Source organism: Pseudonaja textilis, chromosome 4, assembly GCF_049901715.1.
Source record: "Pseudonaja textilis isolate UNSWEBS1 chromosome 4, rPseTex1.2, whole genome shotgun sequence".
Lineage (NCBI taxonomy): Eukaryota > Metazoa > Chordata > Lepidosauria > Squamata > Elapidae > Pseudonaja > Pseudonaja textilis.
Window position 1 is genome coordinate 22,923,494 of NC_141993.1, and position 25,110 is coordinate 22,948,603.

Consider the following 25,110-nt stretch of genomic DNA (forward strand, 5'->3'; position numbering starts at 1 on the left):
GCGCTGAAAGAAAACAGCTGCATACAAGCCTTTTATGTTCTACTCTCATTTGAAAATGAAAGGAGAAAAAGATAGAGGGAAAATGATAGTGACGTTTTTACATCTGCTTTCTGTTTAACCCTACTTAACCATAGTTTGGTGGCAGCTCTTTCTCTCACCTTGTCCCCTGGAAATGTAGCAGTTGCACTCCTCGGAAACAGCCCAGAAAGGTGTCAGATCACTTTTTAAAAGGCCATTAAAAAAATTAGGAATTCCTCTACAGAATTTTGCCTCTCCATGCCCAGTCACCAGAGGAAATATGCCTCACCGGCAAGCATGTTAGCAAAAACATTGCCTTTTGCTTCAGCCAACATTTCCCAGGGTATTAGTTGGGTTAGTCTTTTTGTACCAAAGATAGCAAAGAGTTTTGAGGCACCTTAAAACCTACCTGTCTCTTACACTCTTAAGGAACAAACCTGATGGTCTTTAAGATGATGCCAGGCTCTTTGGCTGCCCTTAAATAAACAAACAGCTCCCAGATGGAGTGAATGGAAACCCTCCAAGCCCCTCCATCCACCCCCACCCCCAAATCTTCAGGTTAGGGAATTCGGTTCCTACCGCCAAAGCGCCAGGTCAAGAAGCCATATAACCGAAACCACCCCAAAGAAAAGAAAAAGAAAACCCAGACAGAAACACATACCACGCTGGTAGAGAGCCAGTCTGACGATGCTGTTGTGATAATTTGGGAAGAGGGGAACAGACACAGCATTTTCACACTCTAGGGGGAAAAAAAAATTCCTCCCCAGGAAGGGGGCACCGAGGCACCTCGATACCTGACAAGAGCACAGAGAAATGCTGAAGGCTGGATGTGGCTTTGGAAAGGTGGCAGCCCATCAGATGCCAAGAGTTTAGGGCTTAGGAGAGGCGGGGTGGGGGGGGAAGAGGCAAGAGTGGGGCGTCGGGAAGGGAGAAGCGATTTCTGAAGATGAGAAGCGATGGGAAAGCAGGCGGCGGATCCCCAGGGCGGAGTGGAGGGAGAGAGCACGGGCGACAGAGACAGAGACAAGGGGAAGAGCGCGAGATCGACCACACCACAGGGAACGCCACACGGACACAACGGCTTACTGTGGGCTCTTGGGGTAGAAAGGCAGGGTGACATGGCTGAGGTCCTGGATGTCAAAAGCCGTGGGCTCGGCGGAAATGGCCTGCCTCTTGGTCCTCTGCTCGCCCTGCAAGGTGCCGGAGCTTTGCTGATGCGCCTGTTGGGTGGCGGGCCGGATCACGGAGCGGTACTTGTCCAGCTCGTTCTGCAGCTTCTGGATCAGCTCGTCCTTCTGATCCAGCTCCAGTTCCAGCTCGTCGATGAGCGCATCTCGCTGCCGGAGCTCCTCGATTTTTTCTTGCAAGGCATATTGTAAATCCCGCAGCGTCCCCATCCTCAACCTCCACCTCTTCCTCCTCCACCACCACCACCACCTCCTCCTCCTCCTCCTCCCTGGGGCTCCTGCCTGCGCCCCCCGCTCCTCTCGTCGCAACTTTGTCCCCCGCCCCGCCGAGTAGCCGCCGCCGCCGCCGCCGCCTGCCGCTTGTCCCACTTCAAGCCAACTTTGCCAATCGCTGCTCCGAGCGACCTGCTGCCGCCGCCGCCGCCGCCAGCAGATCCCGTTCGCCCTTCAGTGCACGCCTCCAGCCCGGCTTGGCAAAGAATCCGCCGCCTCCTCCCCTCGCTTCGCTTCGGCAGAGCTACGCGGAGGAAAGGCGAAGCCCCACCATCCCGGTTTCGGCGGCGCCCCACCGGCGCCCAGCTTCACCGACGGGCGGGCTAGCAAAGGGCGACCGCGAGCTGCCGCCTGCGTCAAGCTAGGACTGGAGAGAGGGAGAGCGAGCGAGCGAGCGAGCGAGCGCCCAGGAGACGGCGGGAGGAGGGAAGCCAGGCAAAGGAGCGAGCGATGGGCGTCCGCAGCATGCCGTAGCACATGCACTTTCCCTCAGCGCCCCCCACCCCCCACCCACTTCTTTCGGAGGGCTACTATCCGCTCGGCTCCCCTCCGGCTTCTCCGCCTCTCCCCGTCACCCCCTCAGCCAGCCTGCCAGCGGGAGGTGAGTGGGTGGGCTTTATTGCGTTCCAGGCATTTCCCGCCCAAACGGCACGCCACGTTTGCAAAAGGGGGGGGGAGGTGTTTGGGGAAGGCGGAGGAGGAGGGGGGGGTGAGAGGTGGGGGGTGGGTGAGAGAGGAGCGGCTTTCGAACCGTTGGTTTTGGCGGGGCGGAGAATCTCCCCCCCAAGTCCGTCCGTCTCCCCGTTCCCCCAAGGCAGAGGCGCGCTTCCCATTTCGGTAGCCCTCCCCAGAAATAAAATAAAATAAACCTCGGGCAGGGCTGCTGGGCTAGCGGCAGAACTTCCGTGCCCAGGATGGACCTGCCCTGCCGCGCCACCCATATGTGCGCATCCGCCAGCAGCGGGTGGGGGGAACCAAAACAAAAAACAAAAACGAGAGACTTCGCCTTCCCTGGGCGGTAAAGCCGCGTCTCTCATTCGTGTGCCGGAGAGGCTGAAGGGAAGGCGTTGCGTGCCTGCCAAAAAGTCCTTCTGACAGCCTCACCTGTAGCAGAGTGATGAGAATATCAACTGTCTCCTAGCCCCTCATTCTCCTCAAGCATTGCCAAGCGAAGAACGGCACTGGCAAGACTTTCTAAGCCTGCCTAAAGCAGGCGAAGCTTTAGCTGCAGAGATTTTTAATAGGATTATTTACACTCGCACGGTGAAAAGTGGCCGGTGCCAGTCCGTTAGTAGGCTGTTCCAAGCTACCTGGAGTTACCCACCGAAAGCTCTTCCAATCATCTGGATGCTCATGACAAAGAGCTTGGGGAAAAAATGGGAGAGAACCAATTGTCAGCAGTCCACCTGCTTTAGGACGTTTGGGGGTGGGGGGTCCCTGTAACAATTGAGTATGAAACACACACACACACACACACACACACACACACACACACACACACACGTTGGGCTGTTGCAGCTATGGGGAAAGAGGGCCATTTCCTAGGGAGAACAGTTGCTTGAAAATGGGGTGGAAGTGAGGAAGCTACCCCCCCTTTTAAATGGCTTTTGGAAAACGAAGGCTGAGCCCTAGGAGATGCTGAACAGAAAAGGCTGCTGACAGTTTTTTATCTTTCTGGGTCTCAAGTTAACTTGTCTCGATTTTGCTAAGTTTGGGCCCAGACCTGATACAATCAGAAGAAACTGGTGCAGCTTTTATTCAGTATCAGATCCAAACTCATTTAGATCTCTGCTGTCCCTTCCCAGCAAATCATGGATGACTTTGGATTCTGCATCTGGATCCTGCTTTGCCTAAACCAGGGGTAGGGAAACTTGGCTCTTTTATCACTTATGGACTTCAACTCCCAGAATTCCTGAGTGAGCCATAAAAGGTTCCCCATCCATGGCCTACTGGTTTTTCAGTTGTGGGGGAAATAAATTTTTTACTTGAATGAGACTGTTTAATATGTAGAAATGTAGGACATATTCTTTATATTTATACATTGTAGCATTCAATTGGGCTTACAGTGCAACTGGGGAGAGGATCAAATTTCTGGAAAGATATAGTCAAGCAGTTTGTATCAGCCTGCCTTCCATTGAGGACCTGTATACTGCATGAGCCAAAAAGAGGGCTGTGAAAATATTTACAGACCCCTCACATCCTGGACATAAACTGTTTCAACTTCTTACCTCAAGATGATGCTATAGTGCATTGCATGCCAAAACAACTAGACACAAGGACAGTTATTTCTCCTGTGCCATCACTCTGCAACATAACTAATTCCCACATCACTGTCAAACTACCTAGTGGGGCTGTATTACTATTATCCTTCTCATCTTTCCTATTATCTGTTTCCTTATCTTCTTATGACTATAACTTTGTTGCTTGTATCTTCCAATTTATATTAATTGTTTTATTTATTATCCTAGTATAATTTATGTCGATTGTTTATTTAGTATCCTATCACTGTCACTCGGTACTGTATCTTATGGATTTAAGATGAATGTATTTTATGATGATTATGATCATGATTTGTTGCTTTTATATACACTGAGAGCTTATGTACCAGAGACAAATTTCTTGTGTGTCCATTGACACTTGGCCAATAAAGAATTCTATTCTGTTTTGTTTTGCTTTGTTTTGCTTTGCTTTGCTTTGCTTTGCTTTGCTTTGCTTCGCTTCGCTTTGTCCTGTCCTGTCCTGTCCTGTCCTATGCTATTGCTGAGCACTTTGTCTATTTACAGGCAGTTCTCGAGTTGTGACCACAACTGAGCCCCAAAGTCCACTTTGACATCAACAGGCAATTAAGCTGAAAATAAAGCAAAATGTGAAAGGGATAATAAAGATTTCTGGACACTAAAATTTTCTTTTTCATAAGCAGGAAGGGAGAGAAAAAGAATAAGGGCAGGATCTGGAAAAGGGAGTAGACTGCCTGGAATTAAAAAGAATCTACAGTAAAACTTCAACAAGACTTCTAAAAGATACATTTTAACTGAAACTTTGTAACTAAACAGTAATCCCAGGAAGAGAAAGTGAAAAAAAAGAGCAAAAAGAAACAGCTTGTGTGTATTTGGATTATTTGGTGATCTTTGGATTCTTGGTTATTATATTTGAATGACTAAAATTAATCGGGTGGTTGTTTAAAAATTTATACAATGGCACCACTTCTGGATGAATTGAAAATGGAACTTAAAAAGTACAAAGAAGATGCACAAGAAGGGAAGGGTTCTTTTGGCTTCGTTTTTCAATTCTTAGAAATGGAGATTTGGAACTATAAAAAGCAACAAGAAATGACTGCAAAACAAGAAGACTGGGACAAAGAAGAAGCCATCTTTAATGAACAAGTCATTTTATGTGGGGAAGAAAAAGGAAAGGGGGGAAAGAGAATGGAGAATTTAAGACTTAAAAAACAACCAAAGAAAAGAAAAATAATTCAAAAAATAAGTATAATACTGGAAAGCAACAGAAAAGGGGAATACAGAAGAGAGAAATAGAGGTAGAGAGACAAGGGGGTAAAAAGGGGAGAGAAAAGAAGAGAGGGAAGAAGGAAAGGAAAAGAAGTTACAAAGGACCGGAACAAGATATAGAGAAACAGGACCTATTTAGAGATAATGGGTGAAAATCTAACTGAAAAGGGGATTCTGTAAAGGTACATAAGATTGTATTGTTACATTAGTAATAGAAATAACTTTAAAGAATTGGAAACAATGTATAATTAAAATGAGGGATAAAATAGTGTAATTTTGTGAAATATTTGTTAATAAAATAAGTGAAATAAAATAAATGAGAAAACTGAATTAGGAAGGAACGGGAACATTTTAACTAGTTAATGTTTTATAAAATATAACTGAAGGGGGGGGAATTAATTATGGAAAGCTTATAATTGTTCCCATAGAAGTATGATATTTAATTGAAAAGTAATGTTAAAGAAGTTAAGATTTTAATGAATATTAATATTAATGATAGAACTGAATTGGAATGGAATGTGTTGTTTTAATTACATACATTTATAATTTTTTTTCTTTTTTTAAGAATATAGTGTGTATTTTAAGAATGTACCAAGCAGAATCCAAATGGAAGTTATGTATAACTTTAGGGTATATATTGAAGCCTAAATAAGAGTTAAATGGATAAACTTAAAAGATATAAAGGCGTCATACTCCAGTCAGTAACTACAGGAGAAATTTTGTTTAATGAGAAAAGATAATACATAATTGAAACAAGACAGCCAAAAAATATAAATATAATGATTTGAATTGAGATGAGATAATTAAAATAAAATTGAGAAAATTAAAAGAGGGGAGAAGCTATGCAGAAAATGTAAAACAGTAATAAGATATGGAATAGAACATAAAAATGAGCATGAAGTTGAATTTGTGTCTGTACAAAGAAATGTAATCCTGGGATTATGCTACTTTCAAAAAAGATGTTTTATTTGTATTTTTTTTTTCTTTGTGAAAACTCAAATAAAATTTACAACAAAAAAAAGGAGAAGAAGATGCTATATTTCCTAAGAATGCTCAGGAAGATAAATCTATCTCAGTATCTACTTCTGTCTTACTACCGCAGCATCATTGAGAGTGGCCTGACATACGGCATTCTTGCATGGTATGAGAGCAGCCCTCTAGCAGACAGAAAAGCTCTACAGAGAATAATTAAAACTGCCCAGAACATAATTGGGTTCCAGCTACCAGCCCTGGATGACATCTTCTCATCTCGCTGTTTGAGAAAGTTGCACAACATTCTCAGAAACTCCTCCCATCCTGCTTACAATCTTTGTGAACTGTTGTCTTCTGGCAGAAGATACAGAACAATTAAAACTTGGACCGTACATTTTCCGAACAGTTTTTATCCCAGAGCTATAATTGTACGTGTGTGTGCGTGTTGGGTCTGATCTCTGGGTGTTATGTGAATTTCATTGTATGTGTATACTGTGTATATATGTACAATGACAATAGAGTATTACTATTATTGTTGTTGTTATTTGCCGAGGGAGGATTGTTCGATGAAAATAAAAGACCCTGAAGAAACCAGTGGTTCACAGTATTTAAGCTCACAGCACTGCTCTATGCCTCATAAAAAAGCTTAATGAGTTATATTTTTCTTCTGTAGAGGAGTTTTCGGGGAGGGGAGTTGTGTTAGAAACAGAAAATGGACATGGATTGCATGAGCAGGCTTTATGAGGAAAAATCTAATCTCCTTTCATTGGCCTTTCCTGCACAAAAACAATAGGGAGCTAGGTGCATCTTGCATTTTGATGGAAGAACAGGATGTCTCCAAAAATTCAGAACAAAAATTAGAAAGCACTTGATTCATCCTCCGAGACACTGTAGTTTGCATCTATTTTAATATTATTTAATATTTTAAAATTGTTGGCAAGAGAACCAGGAAAAAGAACAGCAGGTTAAATTTAAATTTTTCTTTGAATATTTTTGTTCTTCTCAAAATCATGCTGATAGTTTTCAGTCACCCAAGAGGAGAAACAAGATAAAATGTTATCAGACATAGCTGAGAAGATCAAGAAAGAACAACATGAATTTCAGTAAGAATTTATGTGATAAATTAGAGACCCTTAGAAACTACAGTATAACAGGAATCTCTTAGCTTCTTTTACAGTGAGTTAAATAAAGCAGAATATCTTGAAATGATTATTTTCCCTAAAGTCTTCCCTTCTCCTGGATTACATTGACATCAGTGGTGGGATTCAAACAAATTTACTACCGGTCCTGTGAACGTGGCTTGGTGGGCATGGCATGACTTGGTGGGTGTGCTTGGTGGGCATGGCAGGGGAAGGATACTGCAAAATCCCCATTCCCTCCCCACCTCACTAACCTGCTTTCCAGCTTCATTCTCCTGTGCAGGGCAACAAAAGAAGACCCAGCCAATCAGCTGTGAGGCAGGAGGCAGAGAATAGATGAGGGCGGGGCCAGTCAGAGGTTGTATTTGCTGTTCTCTGAACTCAAAATTTCAGCTACCAGTTCTCCAGAATTGGTTAGAACCTGCTGAATACCACCTCTGACATGTCTGAAACAATCTGCCACCTGACTTGGCTCCCAGATTTCTAATAGTACCTTTCCACATAACTTGGTCATCTCGAGATAGTACATCATGTCAGAATTGTATCCCCCAACTTGAAAATGCATTTCTGCACAGAGGCTGACAGTCTTTGTACATATGCAGAAAATAATGTGATTCCTTCCTAAGCAACAACTGGTGAAGGAGGGCCCCTACTGGATTCATTTTGGGAATACTGGTTGAATACTTCTCCCAGCTTCCTGTTGCTCTAGTCTTACCTGCTCTCAAGGAACCAGCATTGCTACCATGTTCTCCTCCAAAGTAGTTGGGATGGTGAAACATCTGGCGTGGTTAACTGGGGGAGTGGAGTCAGAGTGCTGGGAAAGGACTGAGGGGGACCCTACTTATTTAAACCCAGTTCAACTTAGACAAGGAAGGCATTCTCTCTTCCATGAGTTCAGCACCACGAATGCAAGTCTTTAAAAGAAAAGAAAAACTTTAGTTTGTTTGAAGAAGGAAATAGAGTGCAAGATGTACATTTGATATTCCATAAGATTGACATAAAAGCAAGAAATCTTTTTTTAAAAAAGACAGAGACCTGAGTAAAACCCATCCAGTCTCTCTGGAAATCACAATAGCAGCCTGGGAGGCCCAGAGCCCCACAGAGAAGGAAGGGGTATTTAAGGAATAATTATTACAGAGTAGGCTTAAGTTCTGAAGGACTCCTTCATACAACCTGCACTTTTTCTTTCCATTTTCCCATAGAAAACACCTCCTTTGTAATGGATCCCTGGCAATGTAAAAGGTATTCCACAAGGAATATGGATGCCAGAGCAAGCGTGTGCCTTCTTGTTTATGTGTATGCAGAATAAATGTGCTTTTTATCTATCATTCCCCAAAGCCATATTCATCTCAAAGGAAGCCCCCGTAATAAAGTAGGCAGAGATGTGCATTCAAAAAACTGTGAAAACTCCCTGTTTTCTATTTTGTAAGATTGCCAATTCTGGCTGAAACCATTTTGGGAAGGTTTCCTCTCTTTGATCATTTTTAAAAAAATACACTTTCTTCTCAAAATCATGCAATATGACTTTTTATAGTTTTAATATAGTTGTGCGTGTGTGTGTGTTCATGGCTGGCAAAATCCATCCTCCAAAAAAAGAGCAAAATGAAACTATGGTAAAAAAAAATTTTTTTTTTTGACAGATAGGATGCCACAGGTGAAGCTAGGGAAAATCACATTGAGTACCTGCCAAATAACACAGATGCCTCTCAGGGCTGTGTGCTCTCTCTATTACTCTTCCCTATATATACTAATGAGTGCATCTCCAGGGAACCTCTGTTAAAGTACTAAAATTTCCAGATGATACAACAGTCATTGGTCTCATTCAAGACAGTGATGAGTCTGCAAATAGATGGGAGATTAAACAACTGGCCCTGTGGGTGTAGCCAGAACAATCTGGAGCTGAACATGTTTAAAGCTATAGAGCAGCGGTCTCCAAACTTGGCAACTTTAAGACTTGTGGATTTCAACTCCCAGCTGGCTAGAGAATTCTGGGAGTTGAAGTCCACAAGTCTTAAAGTTGCCAAGTTTGGAGACCTCTGCTGTAGGGTGGATTTTAAAAGGAGTCCTTCTATTCTACCACCTCTCACTACTATTTGCCAGCACAGTATCAGCAATAGAACCCTTCAAGTTTTAATCTCCAAGGATTTGAAATGAACATCTAACATTAGATCTGTAATTAAAAAGGCACAACGAAGAATGTTCTTCCTGCATCAACTCAGGAAGTTCAGACTGCCCCCGGAACGGTTGATACAATTCTACAGAGGAATTATTGAGTCTGCATTTATCCGGTCTATAACTGTCTATAACTATTTGATTTGGTACAGCAACCAAACAGGCTAGATACAGATTCCAGTAGACAGTTAGGACTGAAGAAAAAAACTATTGCAACCAGCCTGCCTTCCATAGAAACCCTGTATATTTTGCAGGTCAGGCTAAGAAAACATTTAAAGACTCTTTATATCCAGTACATAAACTGTTTCAACTCCACCCTTCAGGATCCCACTATAGGGCATTGTCTGCCAAAACATCTAGACACAGGGACAGATTTTCCCTCTTGTGCCATCACTCTGTTGGACACCTAATTCTCACAGTACTATTTTACATTCAAAGTATATTTACCCACGTAGTATGGCTATAGTATTATTATTATTATCCTTCTCATTTTCTTTACTACCTCTTCTTTTTGGTATCATTATTATGATTATAATGGTAATGGTAAGAGAACACCTATCTGACCTTGATGAATATAAATCTCTGGGACCTGATGAATTACCATATATCCCAGAGTTCTGAAGGAGCTGGCACATGTCATCTCAGAGCCATTGTATCATATCTTTAAAAAATCTTGCAGCATCGGGGAACTACCAGAGGACTGGTAAAATGCTGATGTGGTTCCCATCTTCAAAAAAAAAAAGGGAGGGGAGGACAACAGGAAACTACAGACCAATTAGCCTAACATCAGTATCTGGGAAGATACTGGGAAAAATAATCATAAAATAGATCTGTGAACATCTAGAAATAAAGTTATAACTAGTAGCCAGCATGGGTTTGTGAAAAACAGATCATACCAAACCAATCTTATTTCATTCTTTGATAAAGTGACTAAATTAGTAGACCAGCAACATGCTATAGACATAGTATGTTTAGACTTCAGCAAGGCATTTGACAAAGTAGACCACAACGTCTCTTGCTGGTCACATCTCCCCAACCCATTAGAGCGAAGAGGCAGGGAATGTTGCGGGTCCCTCCCCTGAGGGAGATACACCTGGTGGGACCCAGAAGAAGGGCCTTCTCCGTGATGGCTCCCTCTCTCTGGAATATCATTCCCCCAGAGATTAGAATGGCCCTCTCACTAATACTCTTCCGAAAGGCACTGAAGACCTGATTTTGCCAGCAGGCCTGGGGAACCCAGAGAGGGATGGAGCCCATCAAATGGCTAGTGTGACCCACTGTCATCAAGGCGGGGGGTGGGAGTTGGTTTTTAATTTTTAATTTAAAAAAAAATCCAAATTTTGTTCTATTGTACTTTACTAATTTATTTGATTCTTTTTGTTATTTTTATTGCTTTTTTATTTTTATTTTTATTTTTTGTTTTAAATATGGTTTACATTGTGTAAGCTGCCTCGAGTCGCCACGGGCGAATAGGCGGCTTTATAAATTAAAAGAAAGAAAGAAAGAAAGAAAGAAAGAAAGAAAGAAAGAAAGAAAGAAAGAAAGAAAGAAAGAAAGAAAGAAAGAAAGAACAGTTGCATGATTTGAGTTTGGCTAGTCTAGGGGAAAAAAAGGACATTAACATAATAACATTTGAAGGGCTGTCACAAAGAGGAGGGGGGGGTCAATTTATTTTCCAAAGCACCGGAAGGGAGGACAAGAAACCATGGATGGAAACTAATCAAGGAGAGAAGCAACCTGGAACCTGAAACTTCCTAACAGTGAGAACAATTAACCCGTGGAACAGCTTGCCTTCAGTAGTTGTGGGTGCTTCATCACTGAGGTTTGAAGAAAAGACTGGACAGCCACATGTCTGAAATGATATAGGGTCTCCTGTTGGAGCAGGGAGCTGGACTAGAAGACCTCCAAGGTCCCTTCCAGTTCTATTCTGATTATTATTATTCTGTTGCTGTGCTGAACAACAGAGAGCTTCTGTACTAGAGACAAATTCCTAGTGTGTCTAATCACACATGGCCATTAAAGTATCCTAATTACTGTACTGATTAAAATAACTATTTGTAGAATAAGTACCTGATTTATAAAATTAAGGGATTTCTTGTCTGCATACCAATTAACCTCCCTTATTTATAAATCACAGTTACAAAAAACACTTAAGTATGTTTCCCTCCATTCTTCCAATGCAAACAGCAAAAAGAGAATGAATGCAGAAAGGCAAGAGTGTTTGAGGAAGATTTTAAAAAGTAATGGTGATAGCCATATAGTAAAGTGAGCAGCATATAAATTTAATTATATATTTTAAAATAATAAAATAATAGCAATTGAATACTGTGTTATTTTTCTATGAAAGAGCCAAGATTTCTTATTTCTTGTTACTGTGCCAAGTCAGATCCATTTTACTTGGATGAAGCTTTGCAATGAAAAAGCTGGCAGATTAAGCGTAGCTGGTATTTGACTTCAAACAGTTCTATTTTGTGGTGATTTTGGGATTTGCATTTTTATTATTACATAAGAGAAATAATTTGTTTTCATTGTTAACTGTCTCAAATGCTACAGAATGAAGAAGATGAACTAAAGACGGAAATCAATAATTCACCCAAAGGCTCTCAACCAGGAAGCTGTGAAGTGAACTCTGGTGGAAAGATTGCTATAATGTCAATGTATTATGAAGCACGAGTTTTGGGAAGATTTTATGGGTTTTGTTTTTTAGCCTGAAAAGAAAAGCTACAGAAGAGTATGGTTGTTTTGTGTAAATCTCTGTAATGCTGAGTTGGTAGCAACCTCAGAATAACTTGCTTCAGTCTATGGAATTAATCCAAGCACTTTATCCAAAATCTGTTTGAAACATCTGCAGCTTTTTTCCATTCGCAGCTTTCTCAAAATGAAAGTTTGCACAAACTTTCCTCCTACTGTAAATACATTGTGAATATGAATTCAGCAAATTAAAAAGTGAATAAACGCATGTTTATTTCAGATTCATCTCACACCCAAGCGTGCATATTTTGGATCAAGGACAGACAGGCAAATAGAAACAGTCTCTGCTCACAATGACAGAGCTTCTCTATTTTCACAACTATGGAAAAGTTTTTGTGCGTGTCGAATTGTATGAGGAATTATTTTCAAATACAAGAAAGAGCCAGATGAGCAGTTTTGATGACAGTGTTATAAGGATACAAACAGATTATAAAGAGTTCCAAATGAATAACTTCAAATTAGATATACCACTAGCAGTACAACAAATAAAATTGAATTCAAGTACAGTTTGTTTGTTTGTTTGTTTGTTGTGGGGGTTGCTTTTCTAGTGCTGCACAATTTATTTCAAAGGTTCAGAAAGCAGTTTGTGGATACCTTGAAAGAACATTGGCCAATGTAGATTTGGCTAAAATTTTCTCTAAGGTTTATTTTTTAATTGCATGAACTGATTAGAAAGAAAAATGTAAACAAGTATAATTTAAATAAATAAATATCTAATGACCTATATGAGCCTCTGTGGCGCGGTGGTTAGAGTGCAGTACTGCAAGCTACTTCTGCAGCCAGCTGCCTACAATTTGGCAGTTCAAATCCCACCAGGTTCAAGGTTGACTCAGCCTTCCATCCTTCCGAGGTGGGTAAAAAGAGGACCCAGATTGTTGGGGCAATATCTGTAAATGCTTAGAGAGAGCTGTAAAGCATTATGAAGTGGTATATAAGTCTAAGTGCTATTGCTATTGCTATATATCCAATGACTGGCTCAGCTACTTTGATTTTCTATCAGCATCAGGTAACAATATTTGAGACAAAGTATTGATTTTATTGAGCCAACTAATTTTTGAATCATGCCTTGTGTTAATATGTGGATTCCACTGGAAGTCTTGTGGTACTTTTAACTTACTGCCTTTGTAATTTAATATATACTTTTAAACGAAGTTGTCATTGGCTTTGGGAAAAGGTTATTGTTAGTCATCTTGGGCAGTATATGAAGAAAGTGGAATATATATCACATGTCAAACAAATAAACCATGCCTTTAGATTAATGTACTGTAACTTCCCAGGAAAAAAAGTATTGGGATCCCAGAGAAAATATATATGAAAATATCACACAGCCACAATATACCTAAGGATAGTTTCTGGCAGTAACAAGAATAACACAGAAGTCATAACAACAAAGACTATATAAGTGCACTAATTTGTTTTAATTTTAAAAATTTGTATCCTGCTTCTATTGTTTTTATAAATACAGGTGGTCCTTCACTTATGACCACAATTGAGCCCAAAATTTATGTTGCTAAGTGAGAAATTTGTTAAGTGAGTTTTACCCCATTTTATGACTTTTTGTCATGCCCCTGTTGGAGACTGACTCCGAGAGAGCGGAGGAACAGCCCACAGGGAGTGGAAGTGTGGCTCCGGAAGTTGTGAAGGAAGCTGGGGAAGGGCAGTCAGAGGAACACCCAGGCCCATCCCCTCTCCATCCTAGGACACACAGGGAGGAATGGATAAGGGAGAAATGTGAATGGCATGGTCTACGGGGAAGGAAAGGGCCTTGATCCCCTTCATGGGCTGCAGCTGTGAGAACTGGTTAAAAGGACAGACTGCGCATGAGCCAGTGCTGGAAACAAAGTGTGAAAATATTTCTAGTCTGTCCGTTCTTATCTGACTTTGGCATCCTTCCCGGTGTGTATTCAGATATCTGTGGATGTCTTGAAGCCCTTATCTTGCCTGGTTCCCTTAATTGCTTCAGTGTGGTTTGTGTTGTTTTTTCTATTTATAATTTATAGGTATTTTTAGTTTAAATGGCATTTCCTCCTTTTTGCAACTGTTTGTGGGGGAGTTTTTTGTCTCAGTCAAGGATATTTGGAGATTTGAAGCCAAGTTGAAGGAATTAAAGGGACTTCACCTGTTTTTGTGCCTGTGTTGTTTTTGTATACCACCCTGGGTCATCACACTTTTCTTGCCTCATTTGTTAAGTGAATCACTGTAATTGTTTAATTAGTACCACCGTTATTAAGATAAACTCGGCTTCCCATTGACGTTGCTGGTCAGAAGTTCACCAAAGGTGATCACATAACCCCGGGACACTGCAACCATCATAAATATGAGCCACTTGTCAAGCATCCAAATGTAAATCACATGACCCTGGGGATGGCACAATGATCATAAGTGTGAAAAATGGGCGTAAGTCACTTTTTTCAGTGCTGCTATAACTTCTATCACTCACTAAAGAAACTGTTGTAAGTCAAGAACTACCTGAAACTCAAGGCAGTGAACATATTCAACACACATTCTCCTCCTATGTTCTCTACAACAACAACCCTGTGAGATGAATACTTACAAATTATGCTTCTGAAAGAAGATGCATGTCACTTGAACAGGATAGGCTGAACATTTTTTTAAAAAATGAGGATGCTATCTCAGGTATCTAATTTTGAGCACTTTAATGAGTAATTAATTTCCCTTGCATGTGTTCAATTTGCTGTGCCATGCAGTATTATTTGTCTGCACCAGGGACAATTTGCAATCCTAATGAAATACACTTATTAGCTTCAACATAGTATGGGTGTGACTGATAGATCCCTGACAATCAAGAGTCTTGAAGAGCTCATGTCAGATCATTTGCAATGTGACTGCCATTATGAGACAACCCAGGAGCAAAAGACAACACACAGAGTTACACATTTAACAGTGGTTTATATACAACAATTATATATAGACATATACAAATACCTTATAAGTAAGCAAGCTTCTTAACTCTACACATGGCGAACTCTGCAGTGAATACCGGACACAAGGAGAGAAAACATGCCCTCTAATGGCTGCCTTATATAAACACATCTTAAAGGGATTGAATCCATCCCCAGTCTTAAAGGGAAATACCCATGCTATGCTGAGTCATTCTTATTGCATCAGCCACACCTGGTCAGCTTCACTGCTAGTCGGCTCTTAAATTCCAAGACCTTAACAGCTTGCAGATCTCATCTTAAAAGCCCTTTCTGAGATCTTTGAGACATCACAGAGGATGGTGTGGGGCAGTGGTAGGATTCCATTTTTTTTACTACTAGTTCTGTGGGCGTGGCTTGGTGGGCATGGCAGAAGAAGGATTACTATAAAATCTCCATTCAGAGGTGGTATTTGCCGGCTCTCCAAACTATTCAAAATTTCCGCTACCAGTTCTCCAGAACTGGTCAGAACCTGCTGGATACCACCTCTTCTGTGGGGGGACTTGAGAAGGGCAAATATTATTCTTCCCTTCATAAAAGAAAACAAAGAGAATCTAGATAGGCATGTTGTCTTGATGCTGATACCACATTAAACCCTGGAACAGACTATTAAAGTTTTATTTTTAATTATTTAGGAGTGAATCCATGGCTGTGTAGCAGGTAGTATAGTTTTATCAAATAAGTCAACCTGATCGTGTTCTTTTAATAGAGTAATCAGTTTAGTTGATCACAGGAATGCGGTAGCCGTGGGTTATCTTGATGTCAGTAAAGTCTTTGATGAAGCCTCTTATAAAATGGGAGAAGATATGAAAATATGAGCTGGATTATGCCACCATAAGATGGATACAAATCTGATTGAATAATCATACCTAGCAAGCCAGACTGGAAAGAAGTGTTGAATGATCCCAACGGTGCTTTTTTTCCAAAGTCAACTGGACTTCCTTTGTTTTTCCCTGAAGAGGTTTTGCTTCTCATCCAAGAAACTTCTTCAGTTCTGACTTTTTCAGTTCTGAAGTCAGAACTGAAGAAGCTTCTTGGATGAGAAGCCAAACCTCTTCAGAGAAAAACAAAGAAAGTCCAGTTGACTTTGGAAAAAAAGCATCTTTGGGACAACCATGATTGAGAATCTCCATAGTCAAGTGTTGAGTGGCATATTCTAGGACTTTCTTCTTTGCTGTTCAACATTTATAAATGATTTAGTAAGGATTCTAATACACAATTAACACATTTGTGAACAAAGATAGGAGAACTTTGGAGTTGCAAGTTGTGCAATTATCAGCTTATAAATGGTTAATAAATTGCAGCTGAATTGGTTCATTTGCTCAAAAATAAAAAGTTACAGTTGAAGAACTAGAGATAATGTTCATAATTCATTTCTGCCACTGATGGACAGTAATATCTTTCTCTCCCTACATGAAAGGTTCACACATTGAACAGTTATTGTCACAGTATTTTTCAGTAAAATTCACCAAGCCCAAGAAACTGCTGGGGGAAAAACGGTGTGTGCTAGTCTGATGTCATTTTTTTCCCTCTTCAGAATAATCCCATTCTGATTTACTCAAATATCATGGAAACTACATTTTCTGATGCAGAGTTCCTGAATGCTAATTCAGAGGTGTGTGTGTGTGCGGAAAAATATTTTTTTCAATCAATAACAGCATAAGATGCATAAAAGGTCAGGAATGATGAGATGTATGAAACATCACATACCACTTGTGTCTTGGAACTAATAGACAACTCAGGATATAAGAACATAAACTGAAAGCTTATCCCATCTATAATTCATATACAAATGATGATTGCTAAGATTGCTGCTCTTTTCAAAGACGGTTGGAAATGAGAAAATATAATAAAAAAGAAAAATGTGTTAGTTTCCGTCTTAAGATAAACTACTTCCTACCAGATGAGGTCACCAATTGCAGCTGATTAACTGTCTCTTTGTTGTAAAGTATATTGCCTAATCCCTAATACACACTGCTTGCCACACAGCAATTTGACAAATGCGTATTTTCTTTGGCTTAGGGATGCAGGTTAATTCAAAACAGACTAATTAATAACAAATCTATGACTATATGACAGGAGCAGTGCTGGGATTCAAATATTTTACTACTGGTTCTGTGGGTGTGGCTTGGTGGGTGAGGTGTGGTGTGGCTTGGTGGGTGTGGCAGGAGAAGGATACTGTAAAATCTCCATTCTCTCCCCACTCCAGGGGGAAGGTTATTGCAAAATCCCATTCCCTCCCCACTCTACTAACCTGTTTCCAGCTCCGTTCTCCTGTGCAGGGCAACAAAAGAAAACCCAGCCAATCAGCTGTGAGGCAGGAGGCAGAGAATAGATGAGGGCAGGGCCAGTCAGAGGTTGTATTTGCTGGTTCTCTGAACTACTCAAAATTTCCACTACTGGTTCTCCAGAACTGGTCAGAACCTACTGAATACCACTTCTGGACAAGGGAGCATCCTACTTACACTAATGCTTCAATCACAGTGTTTTGGAGAAGTCCCAGAGGCAACTTGACATGGAGGCATTAAGGCATTTGTTCATCCCAAACCCCTAGACAAAATAACTGTCAGGTACAAAGACTCAGGACCACACAATAAATCCCAATTAAACTGATTTATTGCTCATGCCTATTCACAAGAATCTAATACATTTATAACCAGCATTACATTGTGTTTGCTAAGAGTTAAGAGAATTCAAGAGGAGCTGGACTGAGACCACTTGTGGGAACATAATGATTCCAGGCTAATTTCTCTCTTGACTCTGCCCCAGGCTCTACCTGTCTTACTACAGTGATTGAAAGATTTAAAGATTACCTCTAAATCAAAACATTTTATTTTATTTATTTCATTTGTCAAGCACTTAAAATATAATAGAAATAAGAATAAACATAAGTATAAATACATGAAATAGGTACTAATAATTGGGGACAATATGACATTATTTGACAATGGTGAACATCACCTATTTATTTTTAATCAAACATCAGGTAATTTATTTATATATGTATTTATTTACTAATATTTTTATGCCCAAGCATGCATGGAGGAAATGAAAATAATGTGTGTGTCTGAGAGATCAGTCTGATGAAATCAATGTCCTGCCTTGAGACCAACTCTACTCCTTTTGAACATGCATCAGTGGCATGACGTTGCCTTGGTCATTTAGACAAAAGGAACTGGAATGGTAGACACCTTGCCATTCTGTTCTTGCTGATATTGAGGGCTATACAGTAATAAAAAAACCAGGTTTAAAACATTGTAAAACGACAACCATATAAATTACAAAAAAAAAAAACCAGTAACAGTGAAATCAACTATGGCTAAATCAGATCTTACTGTCACCCAAATGTTTTATCCAAAAGCCATGTTTTAACAGCCCTGTAGGAAGCTGCTCTGTAGAAGGAGGCCACCACTTTCATTATTAGAGGTTACAGATAATTTGCATGTTCAGCTTCCAGACTAGTGTTATCCAGTTATCAGCATGACAAAGACGATATTTCTTCCTCCAATTTTAAAACCATGATTCTTCAAAAAACTAACTTCCCTCATATATAAATAAAGAGAAAGTACACAGCCTTGCTGGCTAGGCCAGACAAAGAAACTAAATTCACAAATAGAAATGGAATGTTATTTTATTGATACAGGCTACAATGAAGAATTTCAAAAGCTTGTGATTTCCCTTCTCTCTTATGTTCAGGAGTTAGAGCATAGCCAGTCTGGGTTTGTTAATATTTTTTTTTTCCTCCAAGCTTAAAGTATGTTTTTGTAATTGCCTCTGAATAGAGTCTCCAAGGACATGTCTGCAGTCATCTACTTGTTTCAATCCGTTGCCAACCTGGAGTCATTTACTTTTGCCATGTTCTGTCTGGACTTCCTGTCTTGGGTTTCCTGTCCTCTGTTTGGGTTTTTCATGAAGGCAACGAAGTCTAGAATTCCCATTTATCTAAGGACATTCCATCGCTTGGGCAGGGGCTTCAAAAATTTTAGGAAAGGGTTCTCTGCCTGGTTGCTGAGGGGCATGGCTGTGGAGGGTGTGGTATAGTTGGCCTCCTGCATCATGGCAAGGGGTGGACGGTCATTTTTGCCCTCTCCGTGCTCTGGAGGCTTCTGGAAACCGGAAATGAGCCCATTTCCAGCCTCCCCAAACTTCCAGGAGACCCGTTATTTGCCCTCTTCGACCGTCCGCACGCACCCTGCATCCAAAATGGGCCACGTGGGGACTCCTGGGAGGGGTGGGGTGTGCGGGGCCAGCCAGGAGTGGGATTTGGGGTTCTCTGAACTGCACAAAATCTTAGCTAGGGGCTCTCCCGAACTCCTGCAAACCCCTGAGCTTGGGACAAGTGAAAAGATTTAGCTACAGGGAATCGTTTCTGCTGAATTCCCTTGGAGGCAAACCCTCAGCCATGCTTTGCTCCCTCATCTCATTGGATGGACAGATTCAGTTCAGACAAGAAGTCTTCAAGCTACTCAGTCCCTGAAACATGTAGGTTTTTAATGATTCTTTGCTATTGTTTTAAAATTTCTATCTAAACACTGGCTTAAGTACTGGCCATCCCAACAAACACCATTTCATTCTGAAGAGCAAAACTCTTTTGCCATTATTTTATAGCTTTTAAGGCATCTTATTAAGCATAATCTCTACCATCATTGCACCTATTTCTCTGGAATAATGAAGGCTACACCAATCAGAAAAATCAAATATCAATATCCATTGCCTACTAATTTTATTTGATTTCTTAAAATGAGCTAACTTTTTAAAAAACATGATAACTACTTGCAGTCTATAGCCCACCCAGATTCTCCAAAAAACCAGACTGCTTGCTGTTTTCTGAATTGGATTTCTCCATAACAGCAAAATCAGCCCTAGAGGCCAAATTGCAGATGGTATGAAGTTTCCTGACTTGCCTCCCTTCTACATAATACAGAAAATAGGAAAATTCCATACTTCTTAAAGTATTTGATTTCAACCCTCTCGTTCCAAAGATTGATATATAACAGAAGAACAGAGTCGGAAGGGACCTTAGAAGTCTTCTAGAATCTAGACCAACCCCATGCTCAGGCATAGACAAAAAGAGCCACAAAACAGACAAAAGATATTAGAAACACCAATCAAGCAGAACACAGTAAACTCCAAGACCAATAAACACAGACCAAGACTCTCAACCAATCAGGATGAAGAAAAAAACCATTCTGGCACAGCAATAGGCTACCCCAAATTTAAATCTGAAACCACTATAAAAGTCTGACTCACAGATGAACACTATACAGAAGCCTGATGATGGCAGATGAGATTCTGCTGAAACGTTGCTACAACTTTAAAAGCACAACTACAATGATGTGGGAAAATACCCGAACAAAGCTGAATACCATACATATACATATACATATACATATACATATACATATACATATACATATACATATACATATACATATACATATACATACATACATACATACATACATACATACATACATACATTTGTGATAGCTGGAACTAAAATTTCAAGACAAGGCTTATGATTCCCTAATGTGAGACAGAAAAATTCCCTTTGTGAGAAAAATCTGGAAATTTAAAGTTTTCTTTCCCAACTGACATTTGAAGCTATTTTGCAAAACAAAAACAAAAGGAAGGGAATTTCTTGAACTTAACTTTTTAAACACTACAACAACAAAAAACTGAATATTTTTATGAACACAAGTTTAATAATTTTACAAGTTTAATAATCTTAGGTATTTACAGCTGAAGTCAAACCAATCTAGCTAAAGAAAATTCATTTTTATAGTTTAATAACCCTCAGAGGCATCAATTCAAATAATACTATACCTAGAAAAGATTCAAGACTCATCGGCTAAATATATTAATTTTGGTATGGAAGATTCAATTTTATCAATAAATACCAACATCTGTTCTCCAAAGAGAATTGTTATATAATTTTTACTTGCACATATCGAAATAATTAATTTTAGTATTCTGCCTAATTGCATGCACTCACTTTCCAACTCAGATTAAACAATGGAAAAGTGAGAAAAACCAGACTATAAACATCTCTCAAATAAAAATGGGATTAAATTAGATATCCCTTGGCAAAAAAAAAAAATCAACAGTTTATTCACTGAATACCTGGCACATTTCAGTTTCTTCAAAATATCTGGAAGGGATGAGTAACAAATGAAGACAATAAAAAATAGAGTTTCTCTTTAATTGTCTCTAATGACTTTTTTCTAATTGGCAATTAAGAAAATGACTCATTGCATTAAAATGCCCATCAATTATCCAAAAGTCATAGGTTAAAAAAGACAAGGTGGCTTACGCAAACCTGGCATATGTCACAAGCATCAAAATTAGGCCATACATATTAATTAAAGAAATTGTATCCATTTCAAAAGATTTAACCATAATAAAATAATGGCCTCTTTGCATTTATTATCATGTGCAAAAAAAGAAAACATGGCAAACCCACAATTATTTGTCATTTCAATAACCACTAGCTTAAATTTCACCACTTCAACTTTCTGCGTTCTTTGTCCTAATTTATCAGATCTTTTGTTGATATAATGCTATATCAGCCTTCAGTAAGCTTTATTTATTCTTGTAGAAGAATCCTAAACCCTCAGTTCAGGATCATACCATTCAAAGAGAGTTACTTTGAGTTAAGTTGATTCCTTAAAAGAACAAAAAAAACTTGTTAAATTGCCCTATTCTTTCACACTGTCTCTGGCTCTCTTAATGCTCTACAGAGGTTCATGTTTTAATCTATTCAGACTGTATTACATCCTCTCAAGACGTGTATGCATTTGAACTCTTTTTACCATTCTGTTGCTAGAATGAACTTGTAAAATATCTCTTTGTAGGCAGCTATGAAAGCAGCATTCTGAAATTCTAAGTTATGGGTTTAAAGCATGATGCTAAGATAAAGTAAACAAACTTGTAATAATAAAAACTATAAATAGAAAATCAAGAATTTAACTCATATTTCCTTCAAATTTCTAGGTTGTATCCTAACTCAAGATATTAGGACACCTAATATCAAAAACTTCATCAAATAGCACAACAAAGAATGTTCTTTGTGCGCCAACTTAGAAAGCTCAAACTGCCCAAGGAGTTGCTGATACGGTTCTACAGAGGAATTATTGAGTCTGTCATCTGCACCTCTATAACTGTCTGGTTTGGCTCTGCAACCAAATAAGACAGACACAGACTTCAACGGATAATTAAAACTGCAGAAAAAACAATTGCTACCAACCTGTCTTCCGTTGAGGACCCATGTACTACACGAGTCAAAAAGAGAGCTGTGAAAAAATCTACAGACCCTTCACATCCTAGACAAAAATTGTTTCAATTTCTACCCTCAAAACGTGTACAGGGCATTGCACACCAGAACAACTAGACACAAAGACAGTTTTTCCCCGAATGCCATCACTCTGCTAAACAACTAATTCCACAACATTGTCTATTTACTAACATTTAGTATTTTTTAGTATTTATTTGATTTGTCAATCGCTTACAAGATACAGGTATAAGAATAAATATAGTTTTGAATACATGAAATAGATACTTATAAGAAAAATAAAAAAACAATAGGACAGGGACGGTAGGCACGATTGGTGCGCTTATGCATGCCCCCTACAGGTCTCTTAATAATAATAATAGTATTACTATTATTATGATAATAGTATTACTATTATATATTATTATAATTATTATTATGATAATAATAGTATTACTATTATTCTTCTCATCCTTTCTATTATCTCCTCCCACTTATGATTATAACCTTGTTGCTTATATCTTTACTATTTATATTGTTTTATTTGTTTCCTGGTATGATTTGATTGCTTATTTAGTAGCCTAAGTGTTTATAAGTGTTTAGTATCACTAAGTGTTGTATGTTATGATTCTTGATGAATGTATTTTTATTTTTATTTTATTTTTCTTATGTACACTGAGCGCATATGCACCAAAGACAAATTCCTTGTGTGTCCAATCACACTTGGCCAATAAAGAAGTCTATTCTATTCTGTTCTATTTCTATTTCTATTTCTATTTCTATTTCTATTTCTATTTCTATTCTATATGGTGGCCTATAGTTGTATCTATAAGATTTCAACTTTGATATTCCTCAGCTAGCATAATCAATTTTAGCAGTTTTCAGTGCACTTAGTATGTATTTCCAAATTAATTAAATTATGGAAGATAGAAGATGATAGAGATGATAGATGGACAGACAGACAGACAAACAGACAGACAATATCTCAGTTGTTTCTGGGTATAGTATTGTGGAAATTTGTAATGGTTTTAATGTCATAACTTCAACATCTCTGTAAGATGCTCACAAGCATATTAGTTCCCTGCTTTAAATATAAAATGAAAAAAGAGAAGAAGAAAATAAGAGTAGAGAATAAGAATGAATTGTAGCAAATTTTCCGTGTACTAAAAGGAATTTAATACTATACCATTTGTTCATTCCTATCCAGTTCGAAATGGGCACTATAATTAATTTCAGTATGTAAGCTCTTGTATCTTTTTTAAATTCAAAAAGTTTGCTTAGAAGGGGGCAGGCTATTAGTGAAGAATTGTTCTTAACTACCTGCTTAAGTCAGTAGCTCTGCTACAAAGAAAAGTTGGATAACTACAGGCAGATGGCTGACAATTAATAGGACTAGAGAGAGAAAGGGAGACCAAAGGCTGCTAACAGTAGAGCGGAGAAATCACCTGCTACAGTGATTAAAAATAATGATGTGCTACACTATAATTGGTAATAAACTTAGCTTTTTATATCTCATTAGAGTAATAATGTATGAACAGCAAAGGGAAAAAAAAACAATGGCAGACACATAATTCCAAAGCAAGAGATGACTGCACGAAAAATAAAATAAAATTATAGTCAGTTCTGCTTTTCTGGACCATTCTTTCCTCCATTATTGTGACAGCAGTTGTCAAAATAACAAAAAGAATAATATTGTTATCTTTTCATTGCTCTTCCAAATTTATTAATCTCAAGGGGCTTTGCTGTAAAAGAAGAAACAATTGCTTCCTCCATGTTAGTGGTTAATTTTCGCAAAGCAAGGGATGCTAATTTTGGCAAGTCAGTGGACACAATTCAAGACTGAGAAATTTCAAGGGCACTTTCACACAGGGCTAGTGGGTGTGTTCATTCATACAACATCCATGTATCAAATGGTCCTTCCTCATAGTCTATGTATTAAATTACAGATTAATCAAATTGGAAGGGAACTTGTAGGTCATCTAGTCCAACCCACCACCCAAACAGGAGACCCTACATCATTTTGACAGGTGGCAGTCCAGCCTCTTCTTGAAAGCTTCCAGTGATGAAGGTCCCATAACTTCTGAAGAAAAGCAATTGGTTGATTGCTGTCACTGTCAGAAAATTTATCTTAATTTCTTGAATTAAGAATCTCTCTTTGTTCAGTTTCTATCCATTATTCCTTGTCTGGCCTTCAGGTGCTTTGGAAAATAGCTTGACCCTTTCCTCTTTGTGGCAGCCCCTCAAATATTGGAAGACTGCTATCATGTCTCCCGCAGTCCTTCTCTTCACTAGACTAGCCAAGCCCAGTTCCTGTAACTGTTCTTCATATGTTTTAGTCTCCAGTCCCCTCATCATCCTGGTTGCTCTTCTCGGTACTTCTAGAGTCTCCACATCTTTTTTATAATGTGGTGACCAAGACTGGATGCAGTACTCTAGGTGTGGTCTTACTAAGGCTTTATAGAATGGTATTAGTACCTCATTTGATCGTGATTGTATCCCTCTGTTAATGCAATTTAGGATTACATTGGCTTTTTTGGCTGCTGCTACACACTGTTGGCTCCTATTTAACTAATTGTCTATTAAGAGTCCAAGATCCCTCTCAGAGCTACTGCTATTAAGCCTAGGTGGGATTAGCATTCATTGCTGGGAATAGAGATTTTGTTTAAGGATGGTCCCTTGCTTTATCGTATGCTTGCCCACAATTTTTTTAAAATTAGGAAAAAAATTTAAAACATTCAGATGGGACAGACAGGCCTAGTGGGTGATAAGACAAATATTCATAGGCACATAGTTGTCTCTGAGTGCCAGACAGGGAATCCAAATCTTTCAGCCTGGAAGGATTTTCATTGCAAGGCAATAGAATAATATTATCAGGTATGTTAT

The 25,110-nt window shown here is 39.2% G+C and overlaps 1 protein-coding gene across 2 annotated transcripts in view; it reads right to left on the reverse strand.

Annotated features, from left to right (window-relative positions):
- PRKG1 (protein kinase cGMP-dependent 1) overlaps window positions 1-25,110 on the reverse strand; it is an 878,222-nt gene that overhangs the window by 761,791 nt on the left and 91,321 nt on the right. Inside the window, exon 1 of one of the 2 annotated variants that reach the window (XM_026719913.2) lies at window positions 1,105-2,037. The exons of the other annotated variant lie outside the window; for it this stretch is intronic. Coding sequence (XP_026575698.1) covers window positions 1,105-1,415 — 311 coding nt within the window. The 5' untranslated portion in view covers window positions 1,416-2,037. Of the gene's footprint in view, window positions 1-1,104; window positions 2,038-25,110 lie in introns of those variants that run through there. 2 annotated transcript variants of the gene reach the window in all.